General features: G+C 42.1%; 1 protein-coding gene across 3 annotated transcripts in view; it reads left to right on the plus strand.

The window, feature by feature from the left end:
* Positions 1–5,157: 5,157 nt before the first annotated feature.
* mtmr1b (myotubularin related protein 1b) overlaps positions 5,158–20,454 on the plus strand; it is a 73,066-nt gene continuing 57,769 nt past the window's right edge. The window contains exons 1-3 of one of the 3 annotated variants that reach the window (XM_067997274.1): positions 5,158–5,338; positions 14,507–14,612; positions 20,243–20,266. In XM_067997274.1, the coding sequence (XP_067853375.1) occupies positions 5,244–5,338; positions 14,507–14,612; positions 20,243–20,266 (225 nt within the window). In that variant the 5' untranslated portion in view covers positions 5,158–5,243. The remainder of the gene's footprint in view (positions 5,339–14,506; positions 14,613–20,242; positions 20,267–20,454) is intronic. The other 2 variants (XM_067997275.1, XM_067997276.1) reach the window with 2 other exon arrangements.

Consider the following 20,454-nt stretch of genomic DNA (forward strand, 5'->3'; position numbering starts at 1 on the left):
CCAGCTTGTTGATGGTTTGAATATTAGCCTATTGAATAATGATCACAAGAAGTGGAGAATTTGGACTGAAATTTTCTGGTATGCTGCACATGTTGCATTGCGACTACTGACTGTATGTATTAATTTTGTTTAATGTTGTTGCCCTCAAAGAAAACACTTAAACGGGTGTCTGATGAAAAATGGGCTTTTGTAACTGCAAATATAAGTAAATGGAAGTAAATTATACATATAAAGGGTACTCGGGTATTGATGAGATACAGTACAATATGCAGGGGCGGAAGGTTCAGTAATTGAATTAGAGGTCCTTCTTGTGAGTGTGATGTAACCCATTGTTAATCTCTGTTGAGTGTTCTGTTTTACCACAACTGTACACTTAATTTCATGGAAAGTTTTGGAATTTAATAGGAATCATTTTATTGATCATTAAAGCTGGTTTCATAACTGCTGATGTGATCAATTATGATTCAATTAGTAAATTACAGCACTTGCATATTTTTATTATTACACGGTTTAAAAAATCTCAGACTTTATGCTTGTGGATTAAACATAGTTTGGTCAAAATGTAGTCTTCATTTTGTTTCTCTAAGTTGGTGTCCTTTTCGTGTCCTATTTAGATCTACTTGACAATATTGCTTTGCCACTACAGAGTGAACCAGAAACAACCTGCAAGGGGGTGAAATTCCTAAAATTCATTAACTTTAATGAAAATATTGACTTGTGTGTGTTAAGCTGGAACACGGCATTATACTCTGACTTTTTCACTAAATTTATGCAAGGCAGGAATTTCACCCACGCTGGTGTACAGCCTTTGTATCTTATCCGTGTGTTTGTTGATATTTAATTATGCTCAGGATGTTTGCCTTTAAACTAGCATTCTGCTTTTTTCCACATCTGCAGTTTCTGAAAGCTGCATGTATTTTGAGAGGGAGCAAAGTTCCTGATTATAAAGACATGCATGTTGATACAGTAAGTAAAGGTAAATGATGAAACATAAATAATACTAGACAATAGTAATCTAAGACACTCAACTTTTCACATGCCTTGTAAACATTGCTTTGACATTGATGTTTATAATTAAACAGTATATAAAACTGATCTATGTTGTATGTTTGCCTTGTACAGTCAAATATAATGCTACTGTCTGGCTATTGTGAAATAAAATTATATAATATAAAATATCTCAATGTTCTAATATTTCCACCAACATATTAAACATTCATTTCTGTCATTATTTAAAAAAACTTTGTTCGTAATTCGTGCCCATCCCACTTCATATATCACAAAGTACCTAACGCAAGTTTTTGTGTTGTACTTTTTACGTATTATAAAGAAACAAAGGCAGTCATTTGTAATGCACAGACAAACTCTTCAAGCACAGATTATACCAGAGCCTCATTGTCTGCAGCTTCTTAATTGACCTACCCAAAAACCAAGGCATGGTTATGATCTTAAACCTTTGAACGAATTCACTTATGTTTATTTAACATTAACAGAATGTTGTAGCCTTAAAGAGGCACACACATAAGCACAATGTATTTGGCTGCTTATGTATAACATGGCATAATGTTCCTGGCTTGACTTCCTGTGAGCAATGCTATGGGAACTTTGTATGCATATATTAACGTATATACACATAAGTAAAGAGTTTAACTCCTCTCCACTGCACGCTAAATGTTATACTGTTACAGATGCAAAAGTGTTTTCTTCTCTAAAAATGGAACTCAATCATTGACATGGAACTTGAAAGTTACAAGAAATTTACAATCTGCCAAGTTCCTGATTGAGTAATAAACTGATTAATTGCAGCTTGTTTACTTAAGCTGGACTTTGTGGCCTTAAAGCGACACAGCTCTGCCATGGCAGGAGAATAATATTGTGCATTACATTACTCCTGTCCTTATAAAACTGACCATCATTCAGTTTGCCATGAGTTTACTGAAGATTGCTAGCAGCCTTAAGTGTTAGGTAGTGGGCATATCATCTATAGCTGAACACTCAACTTGTCAACAAGAACAAAGGTGGGTGATTTTTTTTCCAGCATATGTTAACGAGGGATGTATGTAAATGAAATCATAAATAATGTTTGAAAAAACTATATTTCCCCCTCACCTTGGCTTATGGTTACAGGCCATCTGTATCCCAGTCTGTGCTGAATTAACTCATCTTGAGCAATAGCTAGAGCTCAGCAGCTGGCCTCAGTGCCTATGGGAAAAATGGCCGGTGTTCTCATTCCTGATCCCTAGCCAGTGGCTGCTGATAGGAAATATGTGGATGTCTGGGGAGGATAGGATTCATTTCAGCTTATGTCCTTTGCAGTTGAATAACCCCCTGCCAACACTCACTGTCTAGGCTCACACATAAAGAATGGTGACTGTGGCAATGACAATTTGTATTTATATTACACCTTTTTAATGTAGAAAAACGTCCCAAGGTACTTCATAGAGATGGAAGGAAAATGGACTCTCAACCAAGGAAGGAGAGATTCAGAGAGGTGGACAAAAGTTTGGTCAAAACAGTGGGTTTTAAGGAGGGCCTTGGAGGAAGGGAAAGGGAATAGGTAGGGAATTCTAGACTGTGGAATGTAGATGGTTAAAGTGATGGTAACCAATGCACCAATGGTGGGTGAAGGGGAAGGGCAAGGCCAGAGTTGGGGGAGAGTTGTAGGGCTTGAGGAAGTTACAGAAATAGGGAGGGGTGAGGCCATGGAGGGATTTTAATATAGGATGAGAATTAAATTTGAAGCATTGGGGAACCTGGAGCCATTGAGCTGAGACAGGGAAAGAGGTGGGTGATATGAGGAATGTGGGAACAATTCTGAACGAGGTTGAGAAAAAAGATCTTGGTGTTAATGTGCACAGATCACTAAAGGTTCATGACCAATGTAAAGAAAGTGTAGCTTAAGCTAACAAGATATTGGGTTCTATAAATCAAAGGACACCATTTTGACACTATACAGGTTAACTGGTCAGACTGCACCTGGAGTACTGTGCCCAGTTTTGGTCCACCCACACGGTGGGTGATATAGTGGCCTTGGAAAAGATACAGCTACAAGAATGATTCCTAGCTTAAAGAACCTCAGATAGGCTCAAGGACCTTGGTCAATTTACTTTAGAGCAGTGTAGAATTAGAGGTGACCTAATAGAGGTCTATAAAAAAATTATAGGACTGGACAGTATCCCTAATGATAGATTATTCCAGTTTAACAGATTGGCAAGGACCAGCGGACACAACTTTAAACATAGACGATGTTAGGCGGTTCTTCTTTTCTCAGAGAATTGTGAGCCTCTGAAATACATTGCCGGCTGCTGCGATGGGTACTGACTCTCTGCATGCCTTCAAGAGGGAGCTGGAGCAGAGATTGCATTATGTAGAAGGTAAGTGTCTTTATAGATAATACTTGGCCCATGTGATCTCCTGGACTAGTTTCGATCGCCTGAGGGGGGTCAGAGAGGAATTTTACAGAGTATTTTTCCCCTTATTTTGTATGTTCGGATGTACAACTGTGCCCTGCAAGATTCATGCCTTCAGGAATTGCAGGACACCTCCCCCCACCACCACAACAAAAAAAGCAGATGGCTTCTTAACGATGGGGTCCAGGAAACCTGTCAGCCAGGATGATTTTTCCATTATTTCACAGAAAAATGTATTATTTCCTACATGTGCTTTGAGCCCATTTCGTAAATGGATGAAATGATTAGCTATTCAGTCTAACAAGTATGTATATGGTGGCAGGGGAAGTCGTCAAATAGTGGAACTGTATAAATTATTTGTAACCGTCTCACAGTATGCACTGTGTATATCCTGCATCAATTGTACATAATTCAACATTAACTCCACAACCTTAAACATGTAAATTATCCAGTTTTCAGTTTAGAAGCCACATATGTACCTAGTTCATCTGAACATCTGTTACTTTGTGTAATGTAAATAAGACACCTCCCTCATTTCTCGCTCTAACTCTTAGTAAAAAAAACAATGGCAGATTCACAGAGTAAATGTATTAGGCAAGGCTGTGTGCAAGGAGGAGCAATGGGCGTCTGATGTCACTGATGGAACAGCACACTTATGAATATTTAAACAGGTGTCTATTTTTAAAAACACAACACAGTAAATGCTATGAAAACGAAACAAATATTGCTCTGCAGTACATTGGCTGGCCGAGCTGTTATTTTTAAAAAGATGTTCTGTGTTCTAATGGTTGTCACTGTCAGACATTTCAGTAATGAGATGAGAATTTTTTTTTCTTTAGTGGATTTATAAAACGCTGCAAAACAATGTCCTAGGACTCAATTGTCCTGACAGTTAACAAGTTTTCAATACAATACTCACTGGACATACAGTAAATATAAAATTACAGGAAATGTACGCTCTGGTGAACAAGAAAATTACAGGATATTCTGTCTAGACAGCCGAATTTAGCGTGTTTCATATTTTTGTAAAAAATATTATGGGGACATTTAGGAAATCAATGTGCGTGTACTTCTATTTCTCTGTTCTATGACCTCCTGCAACAGCTCTACTTTTATTTGGTAACTTAGATTTTGTACGCCAACTGTAGCTGACTTTTTTGATTCAATCTCAGTGTTTTGGGATCTTCGCTCCATCATTTTCAAACTGTAAAAAAAATTGTAAAATATGCATTGTTTTTATGAGCAAATGTATGGTTTGCATCTTAATTTTTTTTTTGAAAAACAGGAATGTTAGTGCAAAAAAATAAATCATTCTTAAAGCTTTCTTTGTAGCTAATGTATCCTGAAGGGGAAAAAAATGGGATGAGGTCATCTTATTTGCCTCTTGCTGAAATCCATTTTGGATTTTTTTTTTGGTTCTGCATTGAACAGTATATTTGGTTCAATAAAAACGCAAATTTACATCGTGCCTGTTCCCCCCCCCCCCAGCTGTCGAGCAGTTGGAATAGAGAAGATTGCAAATGTATTTCAATATATACACACAGCAAGGTTTATATGTGAGTTTGGTCAATCACTTGGTGCAATCTTTGCAGCGAGACAGATTCTCTTGTCATTGAAAGCCCGGGGTTGTGTGTGTGGGGGGGGGGGGGGGGGTGGGTGCTGTCACTCCTGATGAGTGACAGGTGTCACATCGGCGCTGTCACCGCCACCAGCCGCCTGAACTCTGACTCACCGCCGCCACAGGAAGAGGAAGCGCCTGCGAGAAGCTGAGCTGGGGAGCGCCAGCCCGGGAGAGGAAATCCGATTCTAGAGCCCAAATAAAACCCGGGAGCCATGGAAAGATTGGTCAGTTCCGAGAGCTTGGCCGCCAAGAAACCGCCGCGGTCGGCGAGTGGCTCTGTGCAAGCGAGCGTGGATTCACAGGACAGGTAGAGAGGCCGGGTTCAGGGCCGCCAGCGGGAGGAGGGAGCCGCCCTGCCGGTGCGGGAGCATAGGTAGCCCGGGCTACAGCTGCGTTGGGATCCCCGGTACGGAGCACGGAGCCCGGGACCGCAGCTGCATTGGGATCCCGTGCACAGATCCCGGGCCACGGTTGCATTGGGATCCCGTGCACAGATCCCGGGCCACGGTTGCATTGGGATCCCGTGCACAGATCCCGGGCCACGGTTGCATTGGGATCCCGTGCACAGATCCCGGGCCACGGTTGCATTGGGATCCCGTGCACAGATCCCGGGCCACGGTTGCATTGGGATCCCGTGCACAGATCCCGGGCCACGGTTGCATTGGGATCCCGTGCACAGAGCCCGGGCCACGATTGCATTGGGATCCCGTGCACAGATCCCGGGCCACGGTTGCATTGGGATCCCGTGCACAGAGCCCGGGCCACGATTGCATTGGGATCCCGTGCACAGAGCCCGGGCAACGGTTGCATTGGGATCCCGTGCACAGATCCCGGGCCACGATTGCATTGGGATCCCGTGCACAGATCCCGGGCAACGGTTGCATTGGGATCCCGTGCACAGAACTCGGGCTCCAGCTGCACAGGGATCGGGTTCAGGGTGCACAGAGCCCGGGCCATAAATTCCGGGGCAGGGTGCATGCTGACCTGTGTGTACACACACTGACCAGTGCCTTTTGCACGAGTTGTGTTATTAACAGCTCTTGGTTTTGGGAAGTGTGCATTTGTATAGGGACATTTCTAAATGGTGCTTTCATAACTAACCAGAAACCTGCACCTAGTTGATTTTTGATAGTCAGTTTACACAGTGGGGAATCCAGGTTCTTTTATTTTACAGATGCTTTGCTTTCCTGAGTATAGCTTATTCTCTTAACAGGTTTACCCTATGGTTAGTGACACACTAGAATTCGTCATGTTCTGATAGCTGTGGAAAAGATTTTGTGGGATTATGTTAAAGAGTAGTAATCGTGGTCCCACAGAGAGTAGTAGGTACTTTCACATTGATAGTCAGTGGCTGACAGCAAGAACAGGTTTGTTAATGCACCATGTAAATTGCCTTTATATTGGCACTGTTCTAATCTGGAAATTAGGAGACCAGCACCCGTGAGCTGGCTTCAGCATTTATGCTACTAAATTCAGTTCCCTTATCCCAGCGCCAGACTTGCAGGCCCAACTTTTTGTGCTGATGGACCAAGGGAGGCTGATTCGGCAGTGCAAACAGTGGGAGCTGTCTCTTGGATGCTAGCCTACTAGAATTGAAATGAAAACTGCAACTGTATAGATGCTGCTATAAAGGAGATGAACTCTGTGTCCTTGGGTCCCAATGGCAGAGGTTGGAGATGTGGGCAAATGGCACATTTTACCAGTTTCCCTCCAGCGGGCCCTCACGTGCTAAAGGTATGCTGGTCCAAGTAAAAAAGGTAGAATGCACCAGTGTGTCCCAGGTCGCTACTCGAGCACTGCTCTGGAACCTCGACAGGGGGGTAATTCTCTTTGAACAACAACTACTTGCATTTATATAGCGCCTTTAACATAGTAAGATGTCCCAAGGCGCATTATCAAACAAAATTTGACACTGAGCCTTATAAGGAGATACTAGGATAGGTGATCCAAAGCTTGGTCAAAGAGTTAGATTTTATGGAGGAGGGAGGGGCGGAGAGGTTTAGGGAGGGAATTCCAGTGCTTAGGCCTAGGCAGCGGAAGGCCCGGCCGTCAGTGGTGGAGCGATTAAAATCGGGGATGCAGAAGAGGCCACAATTGGAGGAGCATGGAGATCTCAGAGGGTTGTAGGGCTGGAGGAGTTTACAGAGATAGGGAGGGGCGAGGGCATGGAGGGATTTGAAAACAAGGATGAGAATTTTAAAATTGAGATGTTGCTGGACTTGGAACACGTCAGAGCATTTCATAAATATTACAGGTACTGAATTGAGTCCAATACCTTTTAGATGATCATTGGGGGGGGGGGGTCCAACAGAGTAGTGTTCCACTGCCAATAATACGTATCTGATATGTGGAAACCTGAACATCTGTTTGCTGTGAGTTTTTACTGGAGGACGTTCAGTGACATTTAATTGCATTGTCGATAAATTATTTAATACCAGTGGAAGAAAGTCTAAGATTCTGATTAACTGGCAAAGGATTTTGAATTGAAGAATTTGAAGTTACTCCATAGAGTTCCAGAGCTTAGTTCAGTTCCCATTGTAGCACAAATCCTTTACTATGTAACCTTAATAATTGTTTGCAATTTGATCTCAGTTGCAACATTGTTGATGTACATAGAGGGTAGCATGGGAATCCATGAGTGGACCTAACTGTGCTACACATCAGTGACACAATTCTGATACTTCTTTGTAAGCCGTTTACTTATTGCATTGTTTGGGAATTAGACTAAAGTTCAGCACAGTTGTTTCCTCTGTTGGACAAAATGTGGAATAATATTGGGGTGTTGTAGCTTTAAGTACCTAGATTAATGCTACAGTGAGGTATGGGAAATGGTTTGGTGGGGTTCTTTAGGTAAGGGTTCATAAGAAATCTAGCAACTACGAAAAAACATACATCTAGGAAATGTCCAGTTAAACGATTGCACAAATGAAACCCTAATTTAAACATATTTACATTCCATAAGTATTTTTGGATCCAGTCTGCTCTTAATTCAGAGTTGCTTAATTCATATTATTGGATAATTCAATTTTTTTTAGCAGAAAACAACTTTGAATTAAGTCTTCAAACATAACTGTAAGGGAAGAGAGTGATTGCAAGGCCTTCGCAGTGTGACAAATCTCTGCATTGTATGTACGTGGAGAGAGAGAGAGTTACGCTTGGTAGGACATCTCGCAGTGGTTCTAACTGTGCAGGTGCAAACTTGTCCTTAATGTTGGGATAAGACAGCTGCTTTCTCCAAGAATAATAAGGGAAAACAATCAAATGTCTGACAAACTTCAATGCACAGTATCATAACAATCGAGTGGAGCGCTGAAGCCAATCCGTTTAAAGTGTATTTGTCCCAGTTTGGACCATTTCAGATTCAGATGCATTTGCTGTAAGTGGCAGCACATGTGAAGAGGGACAAAGCAGTGTCTGTCTAAGCGTAATGTGTTTTCTGTGCCCTGGCAAAAGTTTTCATCGTAATGATTTGGCGTTTGTGGATCTAAAACCATTGACGCAACTAGGTCAGTTGTCTTTCCTGCTAAATGCTGGGTCGGTTCCATTGAAAAAGTTCATGTTTTATTGGTAAATATAAAAAAACAAAATGCAATTGCTGAAAATCTGAAAGCAAAACAAAAAATGCACAACAGGTCAGTCAGCATCTGTGGAAAGAAAAAGGGGTTAACAGTTCAAATAATGCCCTTTACCAAAACCTTGATATTCTGATGCAGGGTCCTGTCCAAAAAGTTAACCTGCCCCCTCTCTACAGATGCTGACCAACCCACTATGTGTTTCCAGCATTTTTGTTTTGTTTCTGCTGATATATGTCTGCCCTCTTATTGTAATGTGAGTCTGATCCCTGGTGGGCTAGTGGAGTGAGTATGAGTTCAATCCATGATGGCCTTGTTGCAGTAGGAGTATAAAAGATTTCCATTGGGGAGGAGGAGAAGTGGGTGGGCTATATACATAGAATTACATACATCTAATTTACAGCATTGAAACAGGCCATTCGGCCCAACTGGTCTATGCTGGTGTTTATGCGCCACACGAGCCTCCTTCATCTAATACTATCAGCATATCCTTCTATTTCTTTTACCCTCATGGTCTGGCCCTCGGTTTTCTGGCGCTGGTACATATCTAAACTCCTGGTTGACTAGGGAAATGCCACTGTCCTGCTCGTAGTGCTCCAGAGTTTGAAGGATCTGATTTTTGGAACCTCCAAAATTAGATCCCAGAGTTTGAATATTTCACAACACTCATCATAGGAGAATTACAACAAATGCAAATTGACCAGCTCTGGACCCTATCTTATATTTTTAATATATGACTACACAAGAATTAAGATTTCCCAATGTGATGAACAGATTCATCAGTTAACACTGTGAGTACTGGGGCTCTCTTTGTTTAGTATCACATAATGTCAAGGCCTTGGAGAGGGTGCAGAGGAGATTTACTAGAATGATACATCATTAGATAAATTTAAAACAGAAATAGACAGTTTCCTAGAAGTAAAGGGAATTAGGGGTTATGGGGAGCGGGCAGGAAATTGGACATGAAGCTGAGTTCGGATCGGTCAATGCCCTGTGGGTGGCGGAGAGGGCCCAGGGGCTATGTGGCCGGGTCCTGCTCCGACTTCTTGTGTTCTTTAGATTTGTGGTTGGGATCAGATCAGCCATGATCTTATTGAATGGCGGAGCAGGCTCGAGGGGCCGATTGGCCTACTCCTGCTCCAATTTCTTATGTTCTTATGATACCAGGGAGGACGGACTTCAGTTATGTGGAGAGACTGGAGAAGCTGGGATTGTTCTCCTTAGAGCAGAGAAGGTTAAAGGGAAATTTAATAGATGTGTTCAAAATTCTGAAGGGTTTTGATAGGGTAATTAAGGAGAAAATGTTTCCATTGGCAGGGCGGTCGGTAACCAGAAAAGACACAGATTTAAATTAAAACGCTGTAGGATAAAAGCATGTGACTGTAATTACAAAACCCAGCAAATATCGCTCAGTTTGAACCACTTAACTGCTCCCCTGACATTTACCAAATGCAGTTTCAGCATCATGCTGAGCTTTAATGCTATTTCAGAAGCATCATGAAAAAATAGTTCTTTTCAAAAATTAAACAACATAATATTTAACAAGTTCATAGATTTTGTTCACTCAAAACATATGGCTAAACCTGACACGACAGCCCCCTCCCTGAAAACTCAGTTCAAATGATCATAGAATCATACAGCACAGGAGGAGGCCATTTGGCCCATCATGCCTGTGCCGGCTCTTTGAAAGTGCTAGCTAGTTAGTCCCACTCACCTGCTCTTCCCCATAGCTCTGCAAATTTTTTCTTTTCAAGTATGTATCGAAATCCTGTTTGAAAGTTACTATTGAATCTGCTTTCTCCACTCTTTCAGGCAGTGCATTCCAGATCATTACAACTCACTGCGTGTAAAAAAAAAATGTCATCTCATCTCCCCTCTGGTTCTATTGCTAATTATCTTAGTAGTAGTAGGGAAGTGTTTTTATTTATTTATTAAAAATAGGATTTTAGTTGAAGTTTTACATATTGATTTCAGGGGCTGGGTGGAGTCGACATTGTTGACACTGTATCTTAAAGTAAGATGTGTGAGAGCTCTCCCAGAGGCCTAGTGGTTGAAGACACTGCCTGGTGAAGCACTAAGACATACAAACCAGAAGGTCCTCGATGGGCTGAATTAGCTAATCTAAGCTGGGCTAGGAGTAGTGGTGCTGCCATTGACCCAGGGCCCTGAGCTACGGGTGGACGGTGGGGGTGGAGGGGTGGAAATAAGCCAGGGAAGGTGGAAATAAGCCAGAACTTTCCAGTGACTCCTGGAACACATCGGGTGAGGATAGGTCAGGCTCCACTGTGATCCCTTCAAAGTCAAACACTATGTTGAAATTCACTGTCTAACTCTAGCTTTACATAGGAAAAATGGCCATGCAAGTGAGGTACAGAGTCCATGGAGTCATAGCACAGGAAAAGTGGTGGCTTTGGGAGAGAGGAGAGGATCATCTGGTTTGATTTTCATCAGTTATGGTTCTTCAAAACTGGCAAGGAAAGTGGAAAGAATGAAGCAATTTGATCGGGGAGGCTGTTCAACAACAATTAGAGAACAACCAGAACACCTTTTTAAAGGAATGAGTTGAGCATGCAGGATAAATACAATTAAAACCAACAAGCTCAGACTAATTAGATGCAACCCTAAATGAAATTAATCAGAAAATCGAAAGTGAAGTAAAGAGAATAAATTACTCCTACAAATCTGACAGGGAGAAAAGGGGATGGGATTCACTGGGATGAATACAAGAACATGCGGAAACAAGTTAAAAGAGTGATCGGAAGGGTAAAGAGAGGCGCAGAAAGGAGCAGTGCTGCAGACGCAGTAAGAAATTCTTTCAGTATTTCAGTAGTAAGAGGGCAGTGAGAGAAAAGAACATTAAAAGGTGCAAATGGGCTCAAAGCAGAGGGCGAGCACAGGGTAGTAAACAATCTGAAAAACTACTTCCTCTAAGTATTCATAAGGGAAGATGCGAGCAACATGTCATCTGTTTGAGTAGTTATTCCAGGCAAAATTAATAATTTTGCTATAACTGAGATGGAAGTCCTAGACAGGATATAAGGTCACACAAACAATAAATCCTCACGGACAGATGGTATTTATCCCAGAGTGCTAAAGGAGACTAGGGAGGAGATTTGTGAGACATTGATAATCATTATCAGGGATTTTTCTTTTCTTCATTATCAGGGAATTACTAGACATTGGATAGGTACTAGTAGATTGGAAGCAGGCTAACATAGTGCCCATGCTCGAAAAGGGCAATAAATTGGACTCCAGCAGCTACAGACCCATTGGTCTTAACTCAAATTCTGTGTCAAATAATCGAATCAATTATCAGAGTAAACATGATGATTATCTGTACAATAATCACTTAATTAACAGCTGTCAATGTGGATTCAGAAGGGGGAGATCCTGCCTGACGAACCTCCCTGACTACTTTGAGGAAATTGCATCCCAAATGGACTTCAATCAGCTCTATAACATGTTGCACCTAGACTTCCAGGAGGCATTTGTCAGAGTTCCACACGGAAGGCATTAAGCTCAAGGCTGTGGGGATTCAGAGTCAATCTTGGCAATGAATATGTTATGTTGATGTTGGGAGAAGTACTGACTTTAGTGGGGGGGCTAGGAATCTGTGCTGGGACCACCACTGTTACTAATTTATATCAATAACTTGGACTCCGAAACCCAATGCAAACTCTTCAGATTTGCAGATGTTACCAAACTAAGGTCAAAGATTTTAACCAGTAAAAGGCAAAGTTAGTACTGAGGGCAAGTTTTGCACATGGATAGAGTTGTGACGGTGAAGACCCTGGAAACATCTAAGAACCAGTTGAATGCTACAGTGGCGGGGGGGCCTCTTTGGATCATTCTGGATGGGTGAGCTGTGAGCTGACCTGGGTCGGATGGCCTCCCTCACCTTGTGAATACTGGCCATTGCAAGGTGGTGGGTTCAGATGCATGACCAGGGAGTGAAATTGTACAGTTGTTGACAGTGTGGTGCTGATGTTATAACGAGGGTGAAAAGCATAAAGGACAGTAGCTTTGTCCTCCTGATTTGTGGGCGAATAACAAAGTGCTCACTTAGTGGTTCTGAGTGAGTGTGGAGCATTATAACAGAAATGCTGTACTGGAACTGAGTCTCCTATATTACTGCAGCTTTGATTTGCACCGTGGTTTTCAAAGTACAAAACTGCTAATTTATTTTTCACTTAGGTTTGAAACTTTTTGTAAAAAGTCAACTCAATGTTTATATTTTTATTTGCCCACTTTTCTCACGTCCTCTCCTGAAGGTGCTGATTCTTGCTGAAGTCTGGTTCCATGGGTGCTGGCAGCCTTCCAGTACTTTGTCCGAGTGGCCATTCTTCATGTGCAGGCCGACACGGTAAATGTTGGCAGGCTATTTGGCCTCAGAAGGCATTGTAGCCAATCCCTGTCCTACCCTCAATAGATGTCCATATGCATACTTTTGAGCAGGTGTGACCACCATTCTTTATTTCCCTGTCCTCCCTCAGCTAAGGATGCTGAGGAAAGCAGTATGACACCAACTGTTGTCCTGGTTCAGATCAGCTAACAGCACAGACCAGCAGTTGAACCTTTAACCATCAGGTCTGCATGGGGTAGTAATACACTGGACAGAGCACTTACTCACTAGGATGGTTATGTATCTATAATATATTAAAAATCTTAACGTCTGCATGTACTTCCTGTAAACGTTTCCATTATAAATTCCTGTATCCACATTTGTAATGGAAACTGCCTATGTAAACTTGTCACGCTGTGGAAATGCTGCAGTGCCACCACTGGCGGGAGGGCATAATTACAGTGTGACTAGTTTACATAGGTAGTTTCTATTATAAATTCCTATGCCTACATTTATAATGGAAATATAAAAATAAGGACAGAATATGTGATTTTTAAAATGGGGATTGAATTACGTGTGCATGCCCTGGTCCAATTATCTCCTCCTCTCTAACCCTGCTTCACCCAAGGAATACTCCTGGTCTTTACTGCCTCTGTGCAACACCACAGGAGACCGGCTAGTATTTTGTAAAATCTTTACATTTTGCACACTTGTCACACCTACAACTTTACACACTGTCCAATTTTTATTTTTAAAAAGTATTAAAAAATGGCAATCATTTGGAATATGCAGACAAACGGTCCAGCAACTGAACACAGCACCTCTAGTATCTTATTTGAGCTGTGTGTGATCATACCCATTGTTTATTTAACATCAATAAGTCTTTGTTAGCCGTAAAAGAATATATACTTAAGCAGGAGAGTAATACACTGTGGTTTACTTACTATAATGTTCTTCTCTAATAATACAGTGCATTTTTTGATTTACTGTCAGCAGTCCCATGGCAGATTACATATATAATCTCACATATATAAAATAAGAAAACTCGCACTTATACTCCTTGGTCAACCTATAACGTATAGCCCCCACCACGTACACTGTCTACGCTTATCACGGACAGCCGCCTATGTCAGCCAAGTGGCGCTATCCATTTTCCATTACCATAAGAGTCAACTACAAAGGTGCCACTTATAACGTATTAAGCACATCGACTATTTCGGGCAGTTCAATAAGTACTTGCCCCGTACTTAGTGAATTAAAAAACTCTGCTGATTTCAGGCAAAGTCGGGTCATCAGTCAGCTGTCCGCACCTTGTTAAAGTGCGATTACCTTAGTGATGCGATTCTGGATGAAACTGCTAACAATTAGGAGAGGCAGTTTCTAAGTGGAGACATCTCGCTTTTTAAAAATATGTTGGTTATTTCGCTCTTTGATTTTACTGTCCACCACATATAGCGGGCAAATCGCATTAACACCAACACGCCCACTATAAGCGGTGGGGTCTGCATGTTAGTTAGAGACTGTTGTAGGTGGAGGCTGACATTTTCTTGTGTTCATACAGCACTGCAGGATCTCACGTTGAATGGTGTAAACAGCTTATAGCTGCTACTATCTCAACCCAGCTTTCAACTACTACAGTGCCAGAAACGGTCTCCAAAGATTATAGGGTGAGTGATGTTATTTTAAATTCATGACATCTGCAGCCTCAATCTGCTTTTCTCAATAAACAATCCTCCTCCCCTTAAAAGTTCCTCCAGGCCACTGCACCATTCACCATCTGAGACTTTGTGCGCCTATCCCTGTGACACTAGGAGTTGTGTGAGAGGGGCTCCTGAGTTTATCTCTCCCTGTGGTTAAGCATCTCCTTAACACCTCCCTCCCCTTTCCCCCGATGATCCGGATGATAGGGAACTCACTGTGCGGAGAGTGATGGACGTTGTTTCACTCTGGTGCAGTGTGTTGGTATATCTAATGTGTTATGGCACTGGCCTACTTTATGTACAATAAAAAACACGTCGAAAAAAATTATGGTGTTTACATCACAAATGTTAAAGATCAATAAGAAACTAACTGATGAGTTATGCCAGTTACACTACACATTTTGGATTGATATGCAGGAGTTTTGGCTCACCATTGATGTATATAATGTATAATAATTCAGGCAAGAAATCACTCAAACTTAGGCAAGCGGTACCCACTACAGTATAACTGAGGCTGGTGCTAAATGTTCCCAGGTGTGGGCCAATGGACCAGCTAAGAACTTTTTAAACACAGGTTTTTTGGCATTTTTTAATGTTAGCAGACAGCTGACTTTGAGCAAAGCTCTAGCTCCATTTTCCCTGGACTAGAGAGTGACGCGAAACTGGCAGTATAACTGGGATCTGCAAGCCCTGCATCTGTTTAAATGGGTACTAGCCAGGGTAGTATACTAACACACCTTACTGTTAATAGCAAATGTTATTGCATTTTCTTAACGTCATTTCTGCCCGCTATACCTCCATTCCTCCTCCTTCAATTACATGGTCCAATCTGTCCATTTCTTTATGGCTAACACAGCTACTGATCCATTATTGGTTGATAAAAGGTGTACTTTTGCAGATAATAGTTCTATATCTGTTCCCCTCCCCCAATTAAAACAATTAAAAGTCGACCAACGTAAAATAGTACTAAAAGCGTTTTACTACGTTAAAGGCGCTATATAAATGCAAGTTGTTGTTGTTAACGATAACTGATCTGTGTGTTTTAAATGGGAAAGTAATGGTAGATTTAAAGTTGCCCCCTAATCTCTGATCATTACCTGATGGAGCCCTGACACATGTTCACAAGCCACAGTGTGATATGTAGGCTATTATAATACTTTGTAAATACTTTTATTTATATTGGACTGAAATATCTGTGTTTCATGCAATGAATTGTTTTTGGAAGGCAGTAATTGTTATTTCTGCAAATGCAGGGTTCTATGCTGTTGATGAAGATTAGAAATTCAATTATTAATCTAAAGTTGTATTCCTCTTTAAAGAGGGATTTACATCACTGTTGATTGACAGAAATTAAAAACAAATGAATTAATACTGACAGTTGGAACATCTGAACGTTAAGAATTTCACATTTGATTTCTACGTTTACCAACAAAACTGCAGGAGTAGTATAACCAATAAAGGGCCTCCTAATCCTTGCACGAGTGTAGTATAACCAATAAAGGGCCTCTTAATCCTTACACAAGAGTAGTATAACCAATAAAGGTCCATCTAATCCTTACACGAGTGTAGTATAACCAATAAAGGGCCATCTAATCCTTGCATGCGAGTAGTATAACCAATAAAGGGCCATCTAATCCTTGCATGAGAGTAGTATAACCAATAAAGGGCCATCTAATCCTTGCATGAGTGTAGTATAACCAATCAAGGGCCATCTAATCCTTGCATGAGTGTAGTATAACCAATCAAGGGCCATCTAATCCTTGCATGAGTGTAGTATAACCAATAAAGGGCCATCTAATCCTTGCACGAGAGTAGTATAACCAATAAAGGGCCATCTAATCCTTGCACGAGTAGTATAACCAATAAAGGGCCTCTTAATCCTTACACAAGAGTAGTATAACCAATAAAGGTCCATCTAATCCTTACACGAGTGTAGTATAACCAATAAAGGGCCATCTAATCCTTGCATGAGTAGTATAACCAATAAAGGGCCTCTTAATCCTTACACAAGAGTAGTATAACCAATAAAGGTCCATCTAATCCTTACACGAGTGTAGTATAACCAATAAAGGGCCTCCTAATCCTTGCATGAGAGTAGTATAACCAATAAAGGGCCATCTAATCCTTGCACAAGAGTAGTATAACCAATAAAGGGCTATCTAATCCTTGCACGAGAGTAGTATAGCCAATAAAGGGCCATCTAATCCTTACACGAGAGGACGCAGAATAATAAGGCTGAAGGATCCTAGGCTGTGCACAGCTGATACTTGAAGTAAACTGTTGAGTCGAAGGGAAGGACACTGTATGAAGGAGTCAATGTCAAATATTTCCCCTTTTATCTCTGGCGTGTAGGTTATGAAAAATCTTCTACCTGCTACATTTCATAATATTTCACCCACAGGAGATTTATTACATCAAGTCAGACAGAGGTGCTGACAAATGGCCAGCTGATATCTATCATGGGCTGTCAGCAAGCTTCTCCATTGACTGAAAGGGGACTGACAGCCTTGAATCCTGACCTGAATCTGTCAGCTATTAAGTTATTATGTAATTTAAGTATGGCTGAGAGCTCAAGTTACATATTTTTTGTCACTACATAAGTAAACATGCACAAATCATGCAATAGAATCTGTTCTCTGACAAACACTTTTATTGTGATACCTCGTTGAGATACGTGTGAAGAAGCAAATTAAACTTTACAACCTGTTCTTTCCTTCAGGTCTAAATCTACAAAAGCCTTTAATATCCAATCCTAAATTGCTGCATCTTTCACTTATGTCTGTTGCTGGGTTCTGATGATTTATCAATAAATCTTCTCCCTCCGTTCCCTTTTGAATAGATGTTCACTCTTTCTCCTCTGATGCTCTCGGTGTTTTGTACACTTGACATCTACCGTGTACTGCCTGATGCACTCTCTTAACCTCTCTCTTCAACAACAGTGGCTCAATCTGTAATGCCGCTGTCTTGGTCTCAGTCCAACATCATCTTTCATCTCAATTGACCCATCTCTCTCCTTTAACTGGTTCATCTCTGATTCTTTCCTATTCTTCTTGAACTTCTCTCTGTCCATCTTTAGTGATGACGACTACTACGAGCCCATTGATTCCCATAACTACCTGGAGTATGCCCAGCCAGCTTCTGGCAAAGGCTGCATTCCTTTATGCCAGTTTCTCCATCACATTTGCTCTGATGGCTCCATTTTCCATACCAGAGCTTCTGAAATGTCCTCCTTTTTCATCAGCCAAGATTTCCCCTCCATGATGATCACCAGGAGCCTTGACATTGTCCGTTCCATTTCCTGAGCCTCTGCTCTCATTCCTCCCCCACCCCCTCCTCTCTTAACAGCAGCAACAGGGGTACCCTTATCCCTAGTCTTTAACCCCATCAGCCTTCACGTTCACCTGATTATCTTCTGCATTTCCGCCACTTCCAGCATGATCCCATCACTAGGCATCTCTTCCCCTCCCCTGCCCACTTTCTGGAGCGATCGTTCCCTGCAGGATACCCTTTTTCACTCTCCTCTACCCCTACTTCCAGTTGTCCTTCCCCTGGCACCTTCCTGTGCAACTACAGCAGATGCAACAGCTGTCCATTTACCTCCACCGACACCATTGTCCAAGGCCCCAAGCCTTCTATGTGAGACAGCAATCTTTATGTACTACTTCCACTCTGGTGTATGGTATTCGCTGCTCACGGTGTGGTCTCCTCTGCTCTTCTTCCAGTCGTTTGCTGCGATTTGAATACTCGTTGATTCTCCCCCTCTCACTTTTTTTTTCTCTCTCTCTTCCCTACTTTACTAAACTGCTGACTTTTTACATTTTTCAGTTCTGATCAAGAGTACACACCCGAAACAATAACCGCTCTTTTCTCTTTACAGATGCTGACTGACCTGTGTATTTACAGCATTTTCTATTCTTTTATTTCTTGATCTATATACATATATATATCTGCCCGTGAGTGGGCTGCACACTCTGACGGATTCTCCTGTACTCGCACAGATTCCTCTTACAAATTGTTGCAGATAAAGGGTTAGAAATTGGTGTACGTTGTGCCCGTTTTTTGGCTGTAGAACAGGTGTACCAGCGGGATGGCCTGTGCCCAATCTACGCAGGTGTTGGTCCCACTGCCTAATGTTCAGGCGTCCCAAGTGTTTTAGGCCTCTTGAATATGCAAATTAGGGGCCTAATGCTTGTTAAAGGGTTAGGGTTAGGGTTAGGGTTAACAAATTAGTCACCGATGAGTGGGACAGGCCTTGGGCTGACCCCGCTCAGGATTCTTCAGCAACCCCAAACCAAAGTGTTTTTTTTTAAAAAGGTAAATCTTCCTGAGGCACAGGAGTGCTCCCTCGACTTTGCAGTAGTCGCTCCCCACTCGCCCCCCCCCCCCAACCCCGTAGCCCACTCCAACCCTCTCTCCTCCCAGGACTTACCTGAGGGATTGACATCTCCCGTCGGGCGAGCTTCATGTGGAGGCCCAACCAGCGCCAGCAGCTTGACCTGCATTATTCAGATGAGGCCCGAGGACCAATTTCCATCACACCGCTGGCCTCTTGCTTCAGGCACGCGCGGCCTCCAGGCCCGAAAATGAGCCCAGCCTAATTTCTACCCCATAGAGTCTTTTTGCTGTTTTATTTGCCCTCTCCACGTGGGGTCTCCATTTTGGTGTCCTGGCTCCGGACTGTCTCAACTCCTCATTTGCAGTGGTGCAAAGATTGAAGGTTCAGAATTGTAACTGCAGAGCTGAGGAGCAATGAGCAAAAGCGGCAACACTGCCTTTGTGCATGCCTAAAGAGGAAACCTGAGCTGCTTTAGCAGCTGGAAGCTGTTTGGGAGGAGTGTGACCAAGTCCCATGATATGTGACATCAGCGGCTTTGCTGTCAGTGTTACTATAGTTTCATTTTTTTAATGTTTCATTTTCTTTGCTCATCCGCTATTAGATTTCCCATCTCCCCTCCATTCTGCTGCATAGTATTTCATGGGCTATAAAGCGCTTTGGGACGTCCTGAGGCCGTGAAAGGCGCTATATAAATGCAAGTTTGTTCTTTCTTTCACTGTTGAATAGGAAACCTGCTCCTGAGCTTCTGCCAGTTTCACTGCTAGGAGGAGAACAAGTGCAGCCTGAAGTGATTTCCCTCTTGTGTATGGTGTTCAAGATCAGGAACTCGCTGAATAGGGAATTGTAAACAACAGACCGCATCCTGCCTCTCTCTGTCTTGCAGTATCTGAGAGTACCGGTGTTTTGAAGCACTGTGCTACCTCTGTTGCCAGATTTTGTATGCCGCTGGGAAACGTGTGTGATCACAGGACTACCCACACAGATCAAAAGGAGCACAGCTAAGCTGTCTGCTGTTGTACACACGGCTACATTTACTTTATCTTGTGAGCGCCTTCGTGCTCAATCAAAGACTGCAGTATAAAAACAACAAACTCCAGCAAGCTGAAGAGTTACGTTGTGGATTTCACTGCATAGATCTTAATGCTGTCATTTTACTTCCGATGTTGGTCTCCTGGGATTAGCAGAATTCAATGTTGGGTGACTTTAACTGGCATTTCCAGCTCCTTTTATTGATTTTTTGTTAATGTATTTTAACTAACAGGTTTTCAGAAGGCCTGATCTAAGGGTAAGGATGAAACGATTCAGGAACGTACCAGGTTTTTTTATTCCCTGTTCGTCTCATATACTCTGACGCAAAGCTTCCAGTGTGTGTTTGGCCTCTCGTTTCCTGTTTTGAGTGTCAGCCAATTCTTATATGTTTTAACTCCTTTTAATTAAGTGGGATTTTTGACTTATGCAACGCTTATTAAAAAT

The sequence above is a fragment of the Heptranchias perlo genome, chromosome 15 (genome assembly GCF_035084215.1).
Source record: "Heptranchias perlo isolate sHepPer1 chromosome 15, sHepPer1.hap1, whole genome shotgun sequence".
In the NCBI taxonomy this organism is placed as follows: Eukaryota; Metazoa; Chordata; class Chondrichthyes; order Hexanchiformes; family Hexanchidae; genus Heptranchias; species Heptranchias perlo.